Source organism: Orcinus orca, chromosome 6, assembly GCF_937001465.1.
Source record: "Orcinus orca chromosome 6, mOrcOrc1.1, whole genome shotgun sequence".
NCBI lineage: Eukaryota > Metazoa > Chordata > Mammalia > Artiodactyla > Delphinidae > Orcinus > Orcinus orca.
The window spans coordinates 14587050-14611019 of NC_064564.1; the positions used below are offsets into that span (position 1 = coordinate 14587050).

At 35.4% G+C, this 23970-nt stretch overlaps 1 protein-coding gene across 14 annotated transcripts in view; it reads right to left on the reverse strand.

Moving 5' to 3' along the window:
- Positions 1–23970, reverse strand: part of HMBOX1 (homeobox containing 1) — a 176637-nt gene that overhangs the window by 68587 nt on the left and 84080 nt on the right. For 6 of the 14 annotated variants that reach the window (XM_012533333.3, XM_033429849.2, XM_012533332.3 and 3 more), the window contains exons 3-4: positions 17001–17477; positions 9232–9317 (exon numbers count right to left, since the gene is read on the reverse strand). In XM_012533333.3, coding sequence (XP_012388787.1) covers positions 9232–9317; positions 17001–17477 — 563 coding nt within the window. Of the gene's footprint in view, positions 1–9231; positions 9318–17000; positions 17478–22670; positions 22790–23970 lie in introns of those variants that run through there. The other 8 variants (XR_007478013.1, XM_049711247.1, XM_049711246.1 and 5 more) reach the window with 3 other exon arrangements.

Sequence of the window (23970 nt, forward strand, 5' to 3'; positions counted from 1 at the left end):
GCCGCGGAGCGGCTAGGCCCGTGAGCCATGGCCGCTGAGCCTGTGCGTCCAGAGCCTGTGCTCCGCAATGGGAGAGGCCACAACAGTAAGAGGCCCATGTACCGCAAAAAAAAAAAAAAAAAAAAAGCATAGTCTCAAAAAAAGATATTTAGGGAAGAAATAACACAATTCTATGCCAATTCTTCTAGAAATACAAGAGAACACTTCCCAATTCATCTTATGAGGTCATATTATCATAGTAACAAAACTAGACAAGGACGTTACAAGAAATAGAAATAACAACACAAACCCAGAACAATACCCCTTTATGAACACAGATGCAAGAACTCTTAACAAAATATCAGCAAATTGAATCAAACCATATAAAAGAATAATACATCATAATTCAGTGACGTTTTTCCCAGAATGCAAAGTTTAACATTTGAAAATCAATCAGTGTAATTCCCCATATTAATAAGACTAAAAAACTAAACCCACGTGGTCAACTAACAGATGCAGAAAAAGCATTTGACACAGTACAGAACATCCATTCATGATAAAAATTCTCAGAAACTAGAAATAGACAGGAACTTCCCTTAAAGGTCATCTTGATATGGGACATCAATGAAAAATCTACAGCTAAGATGACACTTAATGGTGAAATATTGCATTCTTGCTCTCTAGGATTCAGAAAAAGGCAAAGATATATTTAATATTTAACTGGCAGTCCTAGTCCATGCAATAAGGCAAGAAAAAGAAATAGAAGACATACACATTGAAAAGGAAGAAGCAGAATTATTTCTATTCACAGATAACACGACTGTCCATGTAGAAAATCCTAAGAATTTACCAAAAAAAGCTACAAAAAATGTACCAAATAAATGAATTTTTAGCAAGGTTACAAAACAGAATGTCAATATACCCAAACCAACTATTCTATGACACAAGAAACAAACAACTGGAAATTGAAGTTAAAAATAGTACCAATATAGTAATACCAAAAGTATAAAATATTTAGATGAACTTAAGAAAATATGTGTGAGACCCGTACTCTGAAAACTACTAACATGGCTGAGGGAAAATAAAGAAGACCTAAACAAATGGAGAAATATACCATGTTCGTAGATGGGAACACTCAATATGATTAAGAGATTCTTTTTTTTTTTCTTTTGCGGTACGCGGGCCTCTCACTGTTGTGGCCTTTCCCGTTGCGGAGCACAGGCTCCGGACGCGCAGGCTCAGCGGCCATGGCTCACGGGCCCAGCCGCTCCGCGGCATGTGGGATCTTCCCGGACCGGGGCACGAACCCGCGTCCCCTGCATCGTCAGGCGGACGCTCAACCACTGCGCCACCAGGGAAGCCCGATTAAGAGATTCTTGATGCTAGCTTTACCTATATATTCAACACAATCCCAATCACAATCTCACTACAAATATGCTTTTGTCATAGAAATTGAGGCTGACTTTATTTATTTATTTTTAACATCTTTATTGGAGTATAATTGCTTTACAATGGTGTGTTAGTTTCTGCTTTATAACAAAGTGAATCAGTTGTACATATACATATGTCCCCATATCTCTTCCCTCTTGCATCTCCCTCCCTCCCACCCTCCCTATCACACCCCTCTAGGTGGTCACAAAGCACCAAGCTGATCTCCCTGTGCTATGCGGCTGCTTCCCCCTAGCTATCTATTTTATGTTTGGTAGTGTATATATGTCCATGCCACTCTCTCACTTTGTCCCAGCTTACCCTTTCCCCTCCCCATATCCTCAAGTCCATTCTCTAGTGGGTCTGCATCTTTATTCCCGTCTTGCCCCTAGGTTCTTCTGACCATTTTCTTTTTCTTTTTCTTTTTTTTAGATTCCATATATATGTGTTAGCATATGGTATTTGTTTTTCTCTTTCTGACTTACTTCACTCTGTATGACAGTCTCTAGGTCCATCCACCTCACTACAAATAACTCAGTTCCGTTCCTTTTTATGGCTGAGTAATATTCCATTGTATATATGTGCCACATCTTCTTTATCCATTCATCTGTTGATGGACACTTAGGCTACTTCCATGTCCTGGCTACTGTAAATAGAGCTGCAATGAACATTCTGGTACATGACTCTTTTGGAATTATGGTTTTCTCAGGGTATAGGAGAGGCTGATTTTAAAATGATATGGAAGTGCAAAAGACCTAGAATATCAACAGTGATCTTGAAAAAGGAAAACAAAGTTGGAAGAAATTACACGTTCTGATTTCAAGATTTACTATAAGTTTACAGTAATTTACAGTTTTGTATTGGTATAGGGATAGATATAAAGTCCAACGGACGACAAGAGAGAACCCACAAACAGACTCACACATATGCATTCAACTGATTTTTGATAAAGGTGCCAATGTAATTTAATAGGGAAAGACTAGTGTCTTGACGACTGTTGACTATTTCCAAAAATGATACTCTAACAATTAGACATCCATGTGAAAAAAAAAAAGTTTATTTTGTGAGGATCAAATGATATAGTTAGTTGACCTGGGGGTTAGAGGTGTTGACCTCCCTGCCCAGTCCAAAATCCAAGTATAACTTTACAGCTGGCCCTCCAAATAGGCAGTTTCTGCATCTGTGGATTCAAACAACCGTGGACTGTGAAACACTGGTATGTATTTATTGAAAAACAAAATCCACATAGAAGTAGACCCACACAGTTCAAATCCCTGTTGTCTAAGGATCAACTGTAGTTAAATTTAGCTGAAGCTGACACACGCTGATGTTAAAAGCTTTCTTAAGGCCGTAAGAATTTGAATGATTGTTTCAAAATTTTATAGGTCTCTCCGATATCAAGGCCCTCCAGCTTGGTTAGTTCAAGCTTCAGTTCCTCACCTAAATAAATGTAGCAACTGATGTCAAATTCTTTGATTTAAGATCTATCCCTGTGTAAACTTCAAGAGTTAACAAAATAATTCCTTAATGTATAAAAGACCATATTTGTAGTTTACAAAAAGTGGTATTTATTCCATTCCCTTCAGAGCCTTCTTCTGTAGATTGTTATTTATAATACTGACTACAGCTGAACTTTAGGTTATGCTATTTTATCAGACACAGATACTTTCTGACTCTTACTAGGGTATTTCTTCTTTCTGTCATTTTTCGCTGTAGGCTTTTTTTAATATAAAGAAAATTAACTTACGTTAGGTAAGACGGATTTCATAAAGCTGTTGAAGGAATATTATACCTTAAGCACAGACTTTTCTCCATGATCTTAGGAAGCAAGAATTGGGGAGAAACGAAAGTGAAAATTACTGAAGGGGGAAAAACACATCTGTGTCTAACCTTTTAAAATCACTTCTGTCAAAGCTTGTGGTAGAATAAAAGTTTTTAAAATATAATTTCTACTTTAAATACAGGTGGAAGAGAAATCTTATTTTATACTTGAAAACCAACCTTCCTTAGTTTTTTTAACACCAAAAATGTATGTCCCTGTACATTGCATTTGAGATGATAAAAGCCCTGGTAGGACAATAAATTTCAAGAATTGTAGAAAACTGATTTTCTAACAACAAAGAGTGTCCTCTGAAATTATTTTCACTCCAATTTTTCAGAGCCATCATCAAAGTGAGAAAATATGGGTATTCAGATATATAGCCTGGATTTTTTCCTACGGAAAAGAAAGGTAACCTTATGTGTTATGTTTACAAGAAAACAGTTTGGCAACAAACTGCAGAACATAGAAGAAAATGAGAATAAAAGTAAGAATTTTTTGAACCATAGGACAACATCTGTTCTTATTCTTCAGAGGCTGCAAGACAAGGGAAAATCCTAAAATGCACTCTGCAAAAACATTTATATTTGAAAAGAAGTTTTCTCCTAATAGAAATTAAAGCTCTAAACCTTTTCAATTTGGAGACACAAGTCCCATCTCATATACAGAAATCTGTGCATTTTACAGATAATAGCCTTCATAGTGGAGCTCTACATAAAACTAGTAAAATTCATTAGGTAGGAATTGATAAAATCTTGTTAAATAAGCATTATAATTATGCTTGGTTGTATTATAATAGGACAATACCACAGTCTGTGACTTATGCCCTACCAACACTGCTTTTCTAATATAGATATAAATTCTACTTGTTTAGAGCTGCTTTATTCATAATTGCCGAAACTTGAAAGCAACCAAGATGTCCTTCAGTAGGTGAATGGATAAACTGTGGTACATCTGGATAATGGAATATTACTTAGCACTAAAAAGAAATGAACTATCAAGCCATGAAAAGACATTAAAGACCCTTAAATACATATTATTAAGTGAAAGAAGCCAACCTGAAAAGAATATGATAACATTCTGGAAAAGGCAAAACTATGGAGACAGCAAAAAGATTAGCAGTTGCCAAGGGTTAGGGGAGAGAGAGGGAAGGATGAATAGGTGGAGTACAGAGGATTTTCAGGCAATTAAACTACAGTATCATCTTCTGATACTATAATGGTAGATACTAGTCATTACACTTTTTTCAAGACCCATAGAATGTACAAAACTATCTATACCTAAAGTAAACTATGGACTTTGGGTGACAACGTAGGTTCATATTATAATAAAGTACCACTCTAGCGCAAGATGCTGAGAGTAGGGAAGGCTGTGTGTGTGTGGAGGGGCAGGAGGTATATGGGAACTCTCTATACTTTCTGTTCACTTTTGCTGTGAACCTAAAACTACTCTAAAACATAAAGTCTATTTTTAAAAAAAGGTATATTGACATTTTAGTTGGTTTTTAGTGTCTGGTCTGAAGTTCTACTTTGTAAAGAAATTATCATAATTAAATTGAATACATAGTGCTTTTACTCTTCATTTTAAAGATAACCAAGAAAAGGGAAGTGATCTGAATACAGCTGGAACACTTCTGAAACTGTTTCAGAGCTTCTCTTTATACAAATTCTTACATTTTGGGAATGAGAGTCACTAGATAGGGGTAACATGCATACTTGTTAAATGTACTTAACAGTTTAAAAACAGAACGGAAATTTGACAACTAGAAAAGATACTTGGAAAACATTTGGTCAAACCCCTCGTCTTATAAATAAAGAAACTGAGGCTCAGAGAAGTTACGTGATTTGTCCTGGATCACAAGGCTATTTGACAGAAGGACTAGAATTTTGGGATTCAAAAGTTTAATGGTCACTTTTCCATTATACTGCTATCATTCAAGAAAACAGAATTATGATAAATTTCTTAAAATTCAGAGATGATTAATTTTTCTTCTTTCACTTATTTATTTTTTAAGAGGACATGAATCTAATTAGTATATTTATTTAGCTGATAAGCACTCACTCAAGCATTGCCCATTTACTCATTTATTCTGCCAGCGTGATTTTTCCCAGAGGTCATTTAAAAAGAAAATCATGTTTTAAGAATTCTAATAGCCCAAGAAAATGTTTCACCCTGAAAGTGAATATAAAACATACATATTTATTACTAAAGCAAAGGCTACGTATGTTCCCCACCCCACCACTGTTAGTGAGAATTTAGAAAGTTGCTCGACCTCTTACAGAGGTAAAAATCCACCCTTGGTGGGAGCAGCTGTGACTCTGTGAAAAAAGCTACAAATAACATGCTGGGAAATTCAGCAGGCACTGTTATTATATCCTGTTTATACTGTCATTTTTCCTATCAGTAGGATATTATTTATACAGACCCCACCCATGAACTTCTTGTTTATCTTATTATAGAAATCCTCCAAATCTATAAAAAGAAGCCTCTGTATTTTGTTTCTGGAACAAGCCCATGTGTTATAATTTTGCACCTCACTACACATTTTTATTTAGCATTTCCTTTTGTTATGCACCACTCGTTCTCATTTTTATCCCAAGGTTGATTTATTTCATTATTTCACATAATATAGTTAAACTTAACTGACTTTAAGAGACTCCAATACAGGACAGATTCCAGAGCACCATATCCTAAACTTTATTTTGTGGTAGATTTCACCAGGTACACATTCTTTTAAGATACACTTGATTAATTTGTTTAGACAGAAAAATGTGCCTATATATTAATCAGGTACCCCAAGGAGTGAGCCCTGGGCACCTGGAAGGCTTCCTCACTCGGGCCACTCTATCTCAGGTGGGCCAGTTATGAGGGCCAAGCTTCATACTGATTCTCACTAACTCACCATTCTCTAGCCGGATGTCTTTTCTGGAATGAAAAGCACTGCCCCTGAGTTTAGTTTGATGGCTAGACAGGCTGGGTGAAAATGTAACACAGTAATACATGAGAAATACATGAATTCAGTTAGTTGACCAAAGGGACAATGAACCAATCTGGTTATAAATCATCCTCATTCCCCTGCCTTATGTAAATAATTGAATTAAAGTAGATAAAAGAAAAATACAAATTTCTTAAGGGCAGGAATTAATGCTGCATTTGTTGAGCAAATTAATATTTCTAGAGGAGGAACACCACTGGACAAAGTCATACTGGATAAATTTTCACATGTGTAGCTTGTGTTAGCTTCACCAATACTCCCTTTCTAGGTAAACATGAGATCTTCAGAGAGTATGTGCAATGCTAGACTCTTTGAGCATGTCTAAGAAAGATCTCTGCTTTTAAAGAATACTACTATAAAATGCAGAACTGAAATGAGGTTTAATATCTCAGGGTGGTAAACTAAGTGTATTAATTTCAGAAAAAAGAGAGGTCTACATGGGCTAAAGTGATCAAAGAAGTCAGAATGAGGATAATAACTGAGGTAATGTTGATAAACAGGAATTGATAAGACCAAGGTGAGGAGGTGAAGGTATCCTAGGCACAATCAACGATTTATTAGCATCCAGGTGACCAGAATACTAAAAATGGCACATAGCTGAATCCAGCTAGGGATTATACTGAAAAGGAGAAGGATATGAAGAGAAGGCTGGAGTAGATTATAAAGCGTTTCATTTTCTAGACAATGGAGAACCATTAAAGATATCTGATCAAGGGGAAATGAACCAGCTTTTGGACTAGGAATGAAGAGGAGGAAGAATAAGTTGGGGTGAGGCAGAAATGGGGGCAAGAAGTTTTAACAGTACCAAATCTTATGATTACAGTGGCAAAAGAAAAGTCCATGTGTTATAACAGATAATACCTGTGTAAAAATTTCAACTCTTGCTTTCAAAAACGGGAGATGGCATCATGATGACTGTCACTGACTGGGGCAATGTTAACCAGTGCCAATCCATTGAAATTAGCATCAGGAAAGCTTACCAGTCTCCTAGAACTGCACTTCTCACACCCAGATCACCTGGAGATCTGGTTAAAATGTAAATTCTGATTCAGTAGGTATAGCATGATACTCTGTATCTTTACATTTCTAATAAGCTTCCAATATTGCTGTCCCATGGATTACATTTTGAGTAGCAAGATGCTAAAACATCTTTTAATTTCCCTTTCCAAAAGGCAGTACTGGGGAGAATGGATACATGTATATGTATGGCTGAGTCCCTTTGCTGTACACCTGAAACTATCACAACATTGTTAATTGGCTATACTCCAGTATAAAATAAGTTTTAAAAAAACTTAAGGAAAAATATTGAATAGAAAAAACAAAACAAACAGACAAACAAAAACCCCAAAAAGGCAGGATTTGATGAATGGTATAACTAATGCTTTAGATATGGCTAAGAAATTCCTTTTAAAGGTATTTTATTATAATTTCCATCAACGTCTGATGGGTTTCAAAAGATATTATTTAAAAAGTCCAAGACGATTCAAGATTCAGTGTATTTAAGACATTCAGAAATATTTCCACTTGGGCAAAATCAACTTTATAATGCTGTCTATAACAGTACGATTTTGTCTTTTTTTTTTTGAGGTTGACAAGCTAGAAGATACTATTGCTACTAATCTTGGGGGCTGAAATAAAAGTCCTGAAAGACAACGCTCCATCTTTCCATAGTGCACATCAGTGGGTTTTGGTAAAACCCACTTAACTTGCCCTTACAATGCCCTTAGCACCATGCCTTAATCCTTGAAGATAAAGGTAACAATTTATTTTAAATATCCTACTGAAAAACAACTGAAGATTATAAAAATTAAATTCACACACTGTCCTTTTGTTTAAGATTTCTAGGCGAAGGGACATGCCTTTAATTAAATTTTTTTTTTTTTACCACGAACGGAAGTGTCATTTATAAAAATACATTACTAGTGTAATATGTTACACACATATTAAAATTGGCTGACCTTAGATTCTTGGGGTGAAATTTAAGACTTCTGAAATCTCAAGTTTCATTTTTAACCAAATAAATGGTCAATAACAACCGTTTAGGTAAATGAGCTTCAATATGTATCAATGTCTAGAGAATAGAAATAGTATCTTAAAATTGGAAGGTACTGTTAAAGATCAGATCCAACTACATCATTGTAGAAGTAAGAAACTGAGGTGCAGAGGCTAAAAAGCCCGAAGTCACAGAGCTGCTAGTGGCATGTTAAAAAAAGGAAGGGGAGGAACAAATTAATTTTCATATCCATCAATGTACAACACACAACAATGTATCAACTACAACATGTAGTTGAAAGAGTTTCTGGTTCCTCTCATGACTAAGACATAGTTGATTTTATTAAGGTCTTATAAATCATTGATATCCAAGAAAGGAAGACTACAGACCAACAAAGAAAACACATGCTACCCCAAAATTCAAGAACTCCATAAAAAATGCAATCTGAATAGAGAATGACACATATACACCACATACTCAGGATGGGGCTGCGGTGGGGTGGGTAATGGGATGGGATATAAAAAACAAAGAGAAGACACTGGTAATTCTTATCTTCTCAGTAATGCTTTGAGGAAAGCTTTCACATATAGAAAAGTGGTTGAAAAAACACAACTTCCTTTACTCTCATGAATCATTTTTTAATTGGTAAAATCAGGGATTGCATTTGGAGGACTGTGAAGCTTTTAAAAATATGAAATGTAGATAGCAGTTGGATGTGCATGTGTCATAAGCTCTGTCACAATTACAAGAAAACCAGAGAATCCTTTTTTAGCCATAAAATAGGGAATTTTGTGCTTATTACAAATGCTGTAAAATTTACAAGCACAAGTAAAAAAAAAGTCACTGGAGAAGTTCCAAGATGTCGGAGACAATGGGTTTTAAATCACAGGCATACATTATTATGCCTAAGCTGACAGATCTGCACTGCAATGCAGAAATGCAAGCAATATTCCAACATCTGCACCAGAAGGCAGAGACTAGACAAGATTCCAGAATAAAGGGCTCTTCAGCTCTTACCTGTTACCTGTGCAACAACTGCTTGGGAAATCCTCCGATTGGCAAGAAAGGCTTTGATTTCCTCTTTTATCACACTGCTGTCCCTCCTAACAAAAACAGAAGACAAGACCAACAATGTATGTTGAAGGTAGAAATCCTCATCTTTGCTAAGAAAGGTGAAGCAGAGAGGTGGGGAGAACACAGAAAGAAAGGACACAAAAATAAAGGTAAACAGACCAAGCTTGTGTGAAAATATGAAATTAAAACAAACCAAGAAACACCAAATATTCAAGTCCTAAAACATCACACCATCAGACAGACGCTTTAGTGAATGCCACAGTAGATATAAGTCTCATACCAGAGGACGGTTAATCGCATGCTGTTTATAATTCACATTAGGAACAAGGCTGCCATATGGTATATACAAAGTTTCATTACTGGGTAATGAATATATCTTACACAGACAGAAATCCTAGAAAAATAAAAAGCAACAACAACAACAAAAATCAGTTGTGAGTAGATTGTGGTTTCGCATGTTAACTATGCAACTGCATAAATAATGTTCAGTTCATTTGAAAACCTTTGTTAAAGGAATAGAAATCATCATTCTCACAACTGCTAAATTATTAGCCATTTTAAGAAGGCTCTGCCTTTTAATTCGCCTTCTTTGTCCTGAATAAACCAAAAAAATTTTAAGCAGGATGGGTTGAATATAAAATTTTAATATAAAAGACATTAATTTCCTAGTACATGTAATATACAGAATGCTTAATACTTAAAACTACACTATATTTTGTGTCCTTGGGATTACATATTATAGACCTAATTTTTCCTTCACTAGATGCCTTATAAATTTTTACTTATTTAAAAATTCAACAAATTCTCAAAAGACTAGACATTCACTAGAATGACAATGAATGGCAAGACTTCTGTTTCTCCACCAGAACAAACAGAATACTTCAGTAAAAATTATACTTAAAGCCTTAAAGACCAATTTCTCTTTGAATGTTCAAAAGGATTACATAAATGGAACTTCATTCAAGCTCAAAAGTAACAGAAGAGTGGCAATTTATGGTCTAACACAGGGGGTCAGCAACTATGGCCCATGGACTAATCTGGCCTCCCACCTGTTTTTATACAACCTATGAGCTAGGAATAGTTTTCACAGATGAACATTCACAATCAATTTGAGGACAGGGAATACTAACTTTGAACATGAAGTAAGCAAAATATTATCCTCTCCCCACCAAAAAATTCCATTCTTCTCATTAGTAGGCCTGTATTTTAAAAATCGTATTCAATTATTAATTATTCTATATTGAATTTTACAAATAAAAATTTGTGATCATTTGTTTTCTCTCTTGTATGTAAGTATCTATATTATATCGACTTTGCCTCTTGGCCACGAAGTCTAAAATGTTTTCCATCTAACCCTTTACAGAAAAAGTTTGTGAACCCCTGATCTGAGACAAAGGGATCATGACATCTTTACCAATCATTTTGTGAATGATCCACAGACTCCTTATAGGAGCTCAAGTCTCTCTACAGATTATTTGGAACAAGGAAAGAAAGTATCCTATCCCCTAAGAATCAGCTGTGATTCACTCAGAGCAGATTTGCAGTCCTTTGCTGAGGAGGAGCTGTACACTCTGTTGGTGAATTCCATGCTCCCTTTGAGGAATTCTGGAAAAGAGCAGAGAAGTGATAGTAGGGACAGCTTCCAACCTGGAGCTCCAGTCTACTCCTCATCTACTGGCTGGAAATCCTAATCAAAAAGATTCCCAAAGAAAGAAATGAAAGAGGCCACTGCCTAATCCAATATTTGAAATTTCTCATACTGATCTAGATACTCCCTAGATTCCTTCCACAATGCTTATTTATATTTGATTCTTTGAAAAGTATCATTCTCATTTAAAAATTATGTATCTGAAAGAAAAAGGCACAAAGAAATACATTTTAATGTCAAACAAAATAACTGTCTACATTATCATATGGCTGTCAAATATCCATCAACAATCAGTAGAGCAAGATAAACTTCAGCAGTATCTATTTCAATTGGCTTATGTAAATAAAACAACCAAATCATTCGGTTTCTGATACAGATGCAAAATTAACCTGAAAAAATTTAAATAAAGCATTGCATTTCAATGTACAGATTGTCCCTCTAGGAAAATGAAAACTGAGTTTAAGAGACTATCTATTAAGGTTAAATAAAAATGTGCTTCTGTGGGGGAAATGATTAAATGGTATTTTCTTGATTACTGATTTAAATTGGAATTTAAATCAATTTATTTAAAATCAATTTCACCTAGAGACTAAGTCACAAAGAGGAGATAACACGCAATATTCCAGTAGGGCATATCCGGTTTGTGAATTATTCACAGCCCTGCAGTATGATATTACCAAGGACTGCAGCAAGACAGAAGGAACCCCAAAAAGTCTGCAACAGAGCAGCAGTTCACTTACCCTCTCTCAGAGACTATATTTTTAGATCCTTGGCAAGTTTCTAAGCACCCACAATGAGTTTTAAAAAAACCAAAAAAACCGCTTTACTCAACTGCTTTACCAGAGAGAAGCTTTTTCAAGTTGAAGAAAAACATAAAACTTAAAAGATAAGAGTGTGCTTGGGCAAGTCATTTAATAAAGCTGGTTGCATCATCTGGTAAAATGAGAACATTAATACCCCCCACCACAAGCCTTTTAAGATTTTTCTCCAAGCAGTGAAATTAAATTTAAACAAAGTTTAATATCAAATGTGTGTGTGTATATAGTATAAAAAATTTTTAAATTCTTCAATGTAAAACTTTTTGAAACTGTAAAAGCACTACATAAACAATGACTATTATTTTATAATACCCTGGAAAGAATCCCAGGAAAAGAATAAACAAACGATCTGCTCTAAGTATGTAAGACTGAAGTAAACATCTGCATTGGGTATTTTAAAGCACCATGAAAAGACTTCTATACAGTCAATTTAGATACAAGTGTTGTGTCATTTGGTTGGTTACACTAGGTATTTTCAAATAGTAACAGCATTTAACTTTGACTGTGTCCAGTTCTCTTATGTATTTCAAAAACTTCCAGTCTACTGGGTTAAATTTGTTCTTTAAACTTTCACATATTCCCCCTCACTCATTCCACCTTCTTTAATGACCTGCCTCTCCTAATGTTGTCCACACTGTACCCTGTGAAGTCACCAATTTCCTGGTGTGAAAACTCCTTCATTGACTCCAAATTTAACTCTTTCATCTATTCCTTACTTCCTCTCTTCATCTAAAATTTGGCATCTTTAAGGAGAATGAATCCACTTTTCCTCCCTTATCTTATAAAATCTCACACTTCTCATGATTTCTACTCCTCCAGCCTTATGGAATAAAAGTGAAGTGTAGGCTGATCTTTCTTTGACTCTACAGTTTATTTCCAAGATAAGCTACCACTCTATTTGTATCTAACCACTTACATACACTCAGTAATGCCTCTTCGTGAAATTACCCTTTTTAAAGACATCTTAAAATAATAATAATTGCCACCTATTCAGAGAAGTTCTCCCTGATCCTCAGAGCTAAAAAAGATCTTTTCTTCCAATAACTAACTTTACCATTTTGTTTATACTACTCACATGCGAATATATTACATGTTATTCTGTATTATAGTTGCTCCTGATCTGGTCTTATCTCTCCTACTAGCCTACAAAGTCCTTTAGCACAAAGATTGTGTCTTATTCATCATGGGGTTTGCATATAATAGAGCTTAATTTGTTCCATGAATGAACAAATCTGTAGTTGAAGATAAAAGGTTGTAAAATGGAAAACCTGATCTAGATAATTTATAAAACAGCTCTAAATTCTTAATATCAAATATGTTTAAGCTTCCCAAAACAGAATGGAAGAGAGTTATGTATACTAGCTCAAAACGGTAATATTTCCTTTTCTGGAACAAAGGCTATTAAAGACTGAATGTTTAAAAGTGGTACGCTTTAAGATCTTCCATATTCTCTTAGTTGATATACACTACACATTCTGTAGGACCCTTTAAAGTAGACATCTATCTCAAAGACTTCCAGAGATGGAGCAATACCTACCAAGACAGACTATTTCACAGGTGGGAAAATATAATTACACACAAATTCTTTCACATATGAATAAAAACCTTTTCACTTTAATTTCTACTCATGGAGATAAAGCATAATTTAGAATTTTAAAAGATAATGTTAAAACAAAAGCTATTCTATCTGTGTGAACAACACGGTAACTGATTATTATGTCTTATAGAACATAAATCCCTACCTACACAAGTAAATAAGCTATTACTAGGCATATGGATAACCAACTCAGAAGAAAGTCTCAGGATCCTAGATAACATACTAAACACTCATGAAAATTTAGTACGTGGGTAGTTAGGAATAATATCTTTTATATGACATTGTTTATTAATTCTGATTAAGCCTCATTTCAATTGTTATTTTATATATACACAATAGGACAGATACACTTTAATAGGTACACACTATTATATTAGCAGATGTACATATACACCTATATATAAACATATATATTAACAGATGCTTTTAAAAAATATTAACATGGAAAATCGGGCTTTATTCTAGCTCCTGGCTTTAAAATCCTTCCTAAAATGTTATATTCAACAATTTGCTGAGAATTCATATTCTAGTTTCCCTTTCATTTTTTTTTAACCCTGATCAATCCAAAAATGGAAAAAGTAGCATTTACTCTCTTTCTGATTCTTAACAAGCTAATCAGGTATACAGTTACAAATTAATCAAGTTTTACAAAAAAAAAAAAAAAAGCCTCCTTTGTATACCTTGAAATTATTAGGAGTTAAGTTTGTGGACCCAGTGGATTATGAAATTTGAAAGCTCTATCTTACGGCTGAGTGCTCTGGAGGTTGGGGAATGTAAGCATACAAGAGGTGAATTACATATGACACATGTAGAAAAGGAGGCAGGAAGGCATTCAAGGATCCATTCTCCCCAACTAGAGACCACCAAATCCAACCTACTATATCACCACAGTGTTGAGTGGGCAAAGGGCAGTGTAGCCCTATGTGGGCACAGGGTACTCAGAAAGATTCACTACCAAAACTTTCTCTAACATTCTACCAAATAAAAACTCATTAGGCTAGTAAGTGATTGATTTGACGTGGCAAATATCACGTGGGGGAAGAGTGGGGGATAAGTCCATTATGGCTTTCACACTTTGTCTTAAGTTACATTAACCACCATTCCTAAAATTTTACTGAAATCTACACACATGAAAAATTTATTTACAGAGGCAACAGATACCAGCGACAGACACACTGGTAATAAAGACATGGGTTAGAATTCAGCTCTGCCACTTAATATTTAAGTTTTCTTGGGTCAATTACTTAATTTTTGTGAATCTCAATTTCTCTGCTCTACCTCACACACAGCATGGTTGTAATGATTAAAAGTGAAACCAGTCATGTAATCAACTTCTCCCTCAAACCTAAGGATTGGTACTATTTGCAAACTTGAGAAAAACAAGAGGTGGGCACAAAGTTAGAGTGCAGATGTGGGTGAGGGCACAATGGCAGAGGACCACAGAGCCAGAAGGGTCAACGAGACCACTACATGAGTAGAGGACACCACAGGAGCAGTTCTAAGAAAGAAGCCATAAAGTATCCTACCTATGCAACAAGGTAGGATGTATGTAAATTAAATACTGATAACAATTATAAACACATATATATCTAATGATGACACTTGAATGTGTGTAATTGCTGGATTTAACTACAAACCCTAGTCCTGGCTAAATAGGTTTTCTGTTTATTTTGAGGACACAGTTGAACTACAACACTATGATAACCTTAGAGTTAATAGTCAATTTTTTAGATCATTATAGTCAAGTTTTAGACTCTGGACAATCTTCCAGGGACTTTTGTCCCAAATTTCTTGTTAGGCTAACACACATTTGGGAACTAACTATTGTTTTTAAAGCTCATTAAAACTGATTAACGACGGCAACAACAACAAAAATCAGGCTAGCATTCTAACAAATTTTATTGTTTATACCCACTCTACTAGCATAATTAAAAGCTAACCTTCTTACATTTTAACTACTAAAGTAACTTCTATTTGCCCAAATGGTCCTCTCTCTTAATCTTGACAGTGATATAGATGTTAAATTCAAAAGGAACATCTAAACTTTGGCCAGCTGTTTAAGCAAGTGAAAATGAATTAAAAGCCAAGCTGATCTTTTATATTTTTAAGTTTCACAAAGCTTAAATAATAGGGTCCTGTAGCTGCTCTATGAAACTATTCATTACAGGAATTACGTTGAAATCTATTGGATTGGCCAAAAAGTTCATTCGGTTTTAAGTAAAAATAAAAGACATTTTTCATTTCCACCAAAAACTTTATTGAACAACATATTCATTAACCAAACGAACTTTTTGGCTGACACAATAGATACAATAGTCCGTTTAGCCCAGAATTCCCTATATGGCAGTTCCACCCTAAAAATAAATTCAGGACAGTTTGTTCAAAAGATATTTTACCTTTGTGGTACTATAGGATAGATGTTCCATATGGCAGTATTAAGTCACCATTATACTATCTTCAAGTCCTAAAGTCTTACAGAAGAACTACAACTCATAATTATAGGTTATAATTTTATTTCACAAATTACTGCTACGGTTTCTTTCATATATACTGTAACTAATCTACCTGCAGGCTCTCCTCCCTACTACAGTAGCGATAATCTACTGAAAACAATGCTTTTATCAACTCTTTCCTACAGACCTGTAAGAACTCCTTTAATTTCCACCAAGTTAAACATAAATTATGTATATGGAATTCAAATCTTCCGCAAATCTGTACTGCCTCTTAATATACTATTCTTATTACCATATCTAGCCAATCTGCAGTTTTTATAAGACTAATCATGTCTTGCCTTTTCTACCTGTTACCATTCCCTTAACTTTAAATAAAGCTCCTATATTTCAAAACAGAAGCTATCCTTTAAAGCTTAGCTCAAATTCCTCCATTCAATTGACATATTAAGCCCTTAACATGTGCTAAGGACAGTTCTAGATCCTGGAGACACAACAATGGAAAGCACATCAGTGCTGCCCTCAAAATGTCCCAGGTCCAGGGTGAAGCCTCTCCTAATCACCTCTGTTGAAACTCGACTTCTTTTCTCAGTGTTTCAAACTCTAAGTGTTTACACTTATTTTGTAATACATAACATTAAATTTGTGTGTGCGTGCGTGCGTGCGTGCGTGTGTGTGTGTGTGTATGGCATCTATTGCTAAAATTAGAACTTTAGCTTCTTAGGGGTAGAAACCATGTCTATTTTTCTGCTTAAGAACATTGCTTTTTAAATAGATGCTCAAAATTATTTTGTTGATTGGCATGTTGGAGGGAAAAATTAAGAGTATACATATCATGATAAAGTCATCCTATCAGAACAAGTACTTACAATGGATTTAAGGATTATAATGTGTTTGTTAGAAATGCAGAAAATTCAGATGTTAGTGATTAGAGCCATAAAGAGAAGGCTAACCTTTGCTTTGATAACAGAGAGAATGGAAAAGACTTATCAAGCAGCAAAGAGAAAGAACTTAAGTAGAGAAGAAAATTAAATGTTTTTGAATTAAAAACATAAAAATTTTAATTTTTTTCTTTATCACTAAAGGGGGAGGGGACATCACAGTTCTTATAGGTAAAGAGCTGAAATACAGCTTCATTACTCAAAATCAGTCTTAAGAATATAAACATTTGGAGGACTCTGAATAAGAAAGGAACTAACCTCATTAATTCCTCTACTTTATCATCTACATCTAGGTCCTCTTCTGAGGCTTCAAAACTGTATGACCTCTGACCCATGCTGTTTGCATGGTAGCGAGTTGGTGACATCTTTCCATTGGATGTGGATAATCGCTCGTTATTCTCCCTCCCATTCTGATTGGTAGTACAAGGCTGTGGGGAGGTATCATAACTGTTGCTAGGTGATGGGGACATTCCAGAATGCTGGGTCTGTGTGGAAGCTGTAGCTGTAGAGGAAGATGCTGGAACATTGTTGGTAGTATTCCCATATGAACTTCCTCCGTAGCTGGACCTTCTTCCAAACTTGTCGCTATGCTCTTGATCAAGACGGTCCAAAGTTTCCAAGGCATGGAGAATTTCATGTTTAGTCATTCCAGTACGTCGAAGGCGCTGAAGCAGATCTATCTGCTCTATGGTAAATCTGGGTTCATCTGTATAGTGAGACATGGTTTCCAGCAAACTAAAACAAAAAAAATTTTTTTAAAGTTCCTTTATTTACAATATCTACCAAAGAATATATCATTATGTATTGAGAATGCACAGAAGATAAAATATTTCTATATCAACTTCTTTACTGAAAATGATTAAGACATTATTATTATCATATTATAATAACAGGAATATTTTGTTTTATCAGCAAAACTGACCTAGGAACTCTGTGACTTCATTTACTGTAGACAAACAGTTTGGTAAGCTTAGCCCAAGGAAATACTAACAACCAGCAAGAATATTTAAATGGAAAAGTAAGAGAGGCACACAAAAAAATTTATCAAGCACCATTTCACCCACCACTTTGCAATTTCATGAGTATTTCATCTCTGTAATGTATTCTCTCTTAATAGTTATCCCAAGAAATGGATCTTTCGTGGTTGTGGCCAAACTGAACTATTCATTTTTCTTAGGAAATTGCTTCTCCATTATGCTTCCTTTAACTAACACAAGATACTGTAGCACACCAGAAAATGTCTCAGAGTCAATAACAATATTAAGCTCAAGGGAGCTGTCAAATATCATAAAAATTCTCACTACTTGAATTCCTTTCTTATAAAACCTGACTTTCTTAAGATTTTTTTAAGTGGGAATTTCTTCTATTTTTATTTTTATAGTTCTAGTGCCGAATAGGTTGCATGGCATGCAGCAGGCTCTCAGTAAGTGCCTGCTGATGGAAATAAATGTCAAAGAATTTTCTCATCCTTTCCAGGTAAATTTCTGCTCTGGGCCAGTTCCCCTAAGCTGTTGGAGATCTATTTCTCTATCCCTCTATACTAAAAATTTATTGAACATGCACTCTAGGCAGGCATTGGGCAAGAGTTTCAGGTAATATAATCTCAGTTCCTGATGACAACCCTCTGTAGTTTTTCTTTTAAGTTTTATATTGATTGATTGATTGTTGAGGAAACTAAGGCTCACAATGCTTTTGTAGCTTGCAAACAAGTCTGATTAAGACATAGAAAAGATTTAAACCTTACTGACTCCAAAAGCATGCATCATTCTGCTTTCCAATATATGGCAGGACTTACTGGAATCAAATGATATGGGACACAGGCTTTTGTCCTTTTTTAAATCTCCTAAACCACTTAGATAAAACCTACTGATGGACTAGTGGTTCTAGTAACAGTTTTTTATATTTAAGATCTTTGCTCCATCTAGAATTTATATTTACCTAATGAGTGTGAAAGGATTTGAGCTTTATCTTTTCCCAAATGGATAGCTCATTTGTCCAATATGCTTTACTGAGTAATACATCTCTTCTCCTCTGGTCTGAAATGCCACCTTTATCATATACAAAATTTCCACAAAAATCTGTATCTACCTTTGGAGTCTCTATTCTATTGCAATGACTGCTTTGTCTTCTAAGTCCTTTTAAAAATAGCAGGCGGGACTTCCCTGGTGGCGCAGCAGTTGAGAATCCGCCTCCCAATGCAGGAGATACAGGTTCGATCCCTGGTCCAGGAAGATCCCACATGCCGCGGAGCAAATGAGCCCGTGTGCCACAACTACTGAACCTGTGCTGTAGAGCCCACATGCCACAATTACTGAAGCCCGCGTGCCTAGAGCCCGCGCACCACAACAAAGAGTAGCCCCACTGGCAGCAACTAGAGAGAACCCAACGCAGGCAAAAATAAATAAATAAAATTTTAAAATAAATAAAATTAAAATAAGCAGGCAGAAATCTATAATTTTTATGTGAAACAGTTCTAGTTTTAGAGACAGGCTCATTAAAAATAAAAACAAACATTTTGTGGACCTAAAATAACATGCTGCAGGTCATTTGTGCCCATGGGCCACAGTATCTGCCTTATACCTATAAACATTTTCTTTTGCCCTCTTCCAATATTCATTTGTGACAAGCTATTCATCATAAAAGTCCTCTTTTCATGACAATTACATTCTTTCCTGATTGCCTAGTTTTTTTCCTTCAAGGTTTTATAATGTAAAATTTTAAACACAGAGAAAAGTTGAAATAAATTTACAGTGAATGCCCATACACTAACGACCTAGATTTTACCATTAACATTTTACTTGCTTTACTACATATCCATCCATTCCTTTATGCATCCATCCCTCTATTCATCTCATCTTTTGATGCATTTCAAAATCAGTTACAGACATCTGTACACTTCCCCCTAAATACTTCCACATGTATATCATTAATTAGAGCTCAGTATTTGTTCAGGTATTTTTTCTCTTGAAGTAAAATTTAGATAAAATAAAATATGCAAATCTTATGTTTACCATCTATGAGTTCTGAGAAGTACATCCACCTGTGAAATTCAAACCCCTATGAAGTTACAGAATATTACCATCACCCCAGGAAGTTCCCTCATGCCCCTTCCTGGTCAGTCCCTGTCCTCTTCCCTCAGAGGCAATCACTGCTCAGATTTTTTTCCCATGACAGATTAGTTTTGTCTGTTCCAGAACCTCATCTAAATGGAACTTCTATGTACTCTTTTGTGTAAGGCTTCTTTCAGTATAAAGTTTTTGAGATTCATCTACAATGTTGTATGTATCAGCAGTTTGTTCCTTTTTATTACTGAATAGTACTTCATTGTAGGAATATACCACAGTTTTGTTTAGCCATTCTATTTCGGACACCTGGACGGCTGCCAATTATTAGCTATTCTAAATCTTTGGCAATTACAACTGTACTCTGCTAATTTTCTTGTTAGCTTCATATGCCACCCCCTCCCCCACACCCCCCATAACATACCATCAGCTAGTTGGGAGAGAGAGAAAAAAAAAAACTTTCAACCAGAGTAACTCATTTACTTTTTCTCCTAACTGATGTCAAAAGAACCCTGCTTATTAACACAAATGCTCTATTATTAAAATGCTATGCAGTGTTGGTAATGTTCTGTTCTATGCTAGTTACATTACATAGGTACATTAGCCGTGAACATTCACCAAGTTGTACACTACTGATTTGTACATTTTTCAGTAGGTATATTACATTCAAAATTTGTTGAAAAAGCTGTGTAAACATTTTCCTAATGGCTTATAAGAGACACTTGACACTTTAGTTTCTATCTTAACCCTCAGCCCTTGGTCCTTTCTATCAAGTGCTTAGTAACACATTAATTCTTAATCCTAGGAAGTTCTTTTTAAAAGTAGCTGCCAAGGGCTTCCCTGGTGGCGCAGTGGTTCGGGGTCCGTCTGCCGATGCGGGGGACGCGGGTTCATGCCCTGGTCCGGGAGGATCCCGCGTGCCGTGGAGCGACTGGGCCCGTGAGCCATGGCCGCTGGGCCTGCGCGTCCGGAGCCTGTGCTCCGCGGCAGGAGGGGCCACAGCGGTGAAAGGCCCGCGTACCGCAAAAATATAAAAAATAAAAAATTTTTTTAAAGTAGCTGCCAAATCCCTTTAGTAATCCAAATAATTTACCTCTTAACTTAATGATTTGGTAAATTCAGGTTTCTGTACGTTATTCTTTGCTCTTGAAAATGGAGTTGTCCATTGCTAACTTCATGCTTTGAAGGTCTTCATACTTTCAAAATTCACCATAAACTGACCTTGTTTAGATACGAGATTTCAAGGACTGTTTTATTATACAGACAAAAAAAATCAATTATGATATTTTCCTATCCCATTTATATCAGAGCAGATAGGATTCTGTATATAATTCTTCAAACGTCTCTCTGTATGGAACAGCACTCTGTATATATTAGCATAAAACTAAAATAAATTACAAGAATTTAACCTGTTAACTGAAAAGTATCCATCCTAAAGCTTATATTAGAACTACCAGAACTAAAGATTCCACAGTATCTGAAGCAATGTAATATTATGTTATTTCAGATCCTTGACTATGGGAAACATTTTTAATCCAAAGTCATAAAAGGATATAACAGAAGGCACCTATTATTTTGTCTGCACAGAATGCCTCATTGTTTCCAATCACATGTTCTTGGGGATGTCACTCAAAATACCCTACCTTCTGGCCAACAGCGTGGGCACACAAGGAAACCAAGCCTTGTTCTCCTCAAAATATTCAGGTTAGAGTAGAAGGAAGATGGACAGTCACTGTAACTGTGCTCAGCTGTGGGAAGATGTTAGTCTGGTATATTCCTCACCATGCAGAAGAAGCTAGTTTGTAGGAAACTAAAGCAGGCATACTAAGAAATGCAGAGCAAAGGGGAAAGTTCTACAGTGTTCATATCCCTTGTTCTAGTCATTCCTAAGCCCCTACCTCATCCCTGCTCTTCTTCCCCACCAGGGGTTGAACCCGTGCCCCCTGCAGTGGAAGCGCAGAGTCTTAACCACTGGACCACCACGGAAGTCCACTCCTGCTCTTCTTGCTATATTGTTATGTAAGAGCATAAACTTCCCTTTATGCTTCACCTTGTTTAAATTAGATGTCTGTGCCTTGCACCAAGAGAGGTCCCTAATACAAAGATATACCTTAAGTAAAAAGATCTACAATTGCTAGAATAAAATGTATGACTCCTATAGAGCAGAATGATAGTGGCATAATGAGCAGGATCAAATCATGCATATGACACTGAAGGTACAATATTTTACTGAGAAAATGCCAAGATTAGAAGCTTTCTTGGATATTGAGAACAATATTCCAGTGGCATTAACATAAACAAGGTACACATTCTGTCATTTTCGAATTTTATTTCTTATAATTCACCTAGTTTAAGCACATAATCATGAAATTATGGCTAAAATGACCTACAAAGGTCATCTAAGTCCATGATACCAGCAATTCTTTTATAACAGAAAAAGATAACATGTAAGAACTGAATTAATTTTCCTATGTAGCAGAAGAACTGTTCACAGGATAAGGAACATCTTTCACTTCAAATTACTAATCTGAATGCAGACTCAGGCCAACAGTAATTGAAAATGATGTGAGAAGAATTTTGACACTGTAATAACACAGACAATGTCTGAAGCATAAAAGAACAATTAAATTCAGGAATTATGCCTCAGTTCATAAACTGACATTCTAAAAGACCATACTACTAGACCATAATAGTAAACGTATTTTACAATAAATTTTACCCCACTTGGAAATGTAAACCCTTCTTGGATAAGGCCCGAGGTCCAGAACATACTTTCTTAAACTAAATCCTATAATCATGAAGGTTAAAGCATTCACAAATGATTAATCTTGAAATCATATGTGCAAAAATGACACAACTACCTTACCTGTAAATCATCAACAGATAATAAGATCTTATTGGATAACACAGCATTTTCTTCAGCTTGACTGCTGTCTTTATCTTTTTATCTAGAATGACTAGGCAAAATATGGTCTAGTCATGTATTAGTTTTGTTTGTCATACATGGTATTTATTCCATGATGATTTAACACATTATTGCATCAGTCATAATATTAACCAACTAAAGACGTACTAAGGCCCTTCTTACTATTTATGGCACATTACACACACAATTATTATTACCATCAAAGGAGAGGCAATTTTAAAGTAAGAAAATGACAAGAGTGAGAATAAGTAAGAAATGAAGATTTGCTGGGGATTGAGCTTCACAGTATGGTAAAATGATTCCATAATTCAAACCAATGGCAGAACTGACTAACGCAGAGAAGAGACACTATGACTACAGATAATAGTATAAAAATGTTCTTTTCATAATAAAAAGATTTTGAGAAAAATAAGATTATATTCAATTTACAATCATACTTTAATAGCTATTTTTAAATTACCACTAAGGTTGAGATTTTTAAATTACAGCCACCTTATACACATTTGGGAAAATAAAATCCTAGTGTTGATAAAAACATGCAAGTTTACAGAGGGAGATATAAATTAGGTGTGCAATCAGAGAACAGGAGACCATTTAGACAAAAATCATTCAACTAACACTTATTGAGTGACCCCTGTGTGTCAGACCACGTACAAGGCAGAGAGGATGCAACAAGGAACAAATTAGGCAAAAATTCCTGGCCTCATGATGCTTAATTACATTCTAATGGCTATAGAAAATAGCCATTAACAAATAAATTGTATTTTTTAAAAAAGGGAAACTCAGGCCCAAAGCAAACACAGTGCCTTCCCTTTCCCAAGGACACAGCTACTTAGCAGCAACTCAGGCTACAGTTCACACCACCTGGCCTATTCCTGAGACTTTTAGATATATGACAAAGCCAATGAGAGAAGAAAAAAGTTTAACAAAAAACCTAAATAACAAGGAAAATCTATCTTAATGTCTACTTACTGGATTATAGAACTGTCAACCAAAACAGAAGGAATTTAATTGAAATATTGGTTGACCCAAATTTTAGAAAATGCTTACGCTAAAGACACTCTGCACTAGACTCTAAAGATGTACTTAATGAGCTAATAGATACTTTATCTACTCTAGAATACTTTTATTCAGAGGCCTATTTAATATGAACTAGTGGTTACAGCTCATGTCCTAGCACAAAAAAAACTCTCTACATAATACCACCATCCAATTTGTATTTTTTGCCAGACTCCAAAGA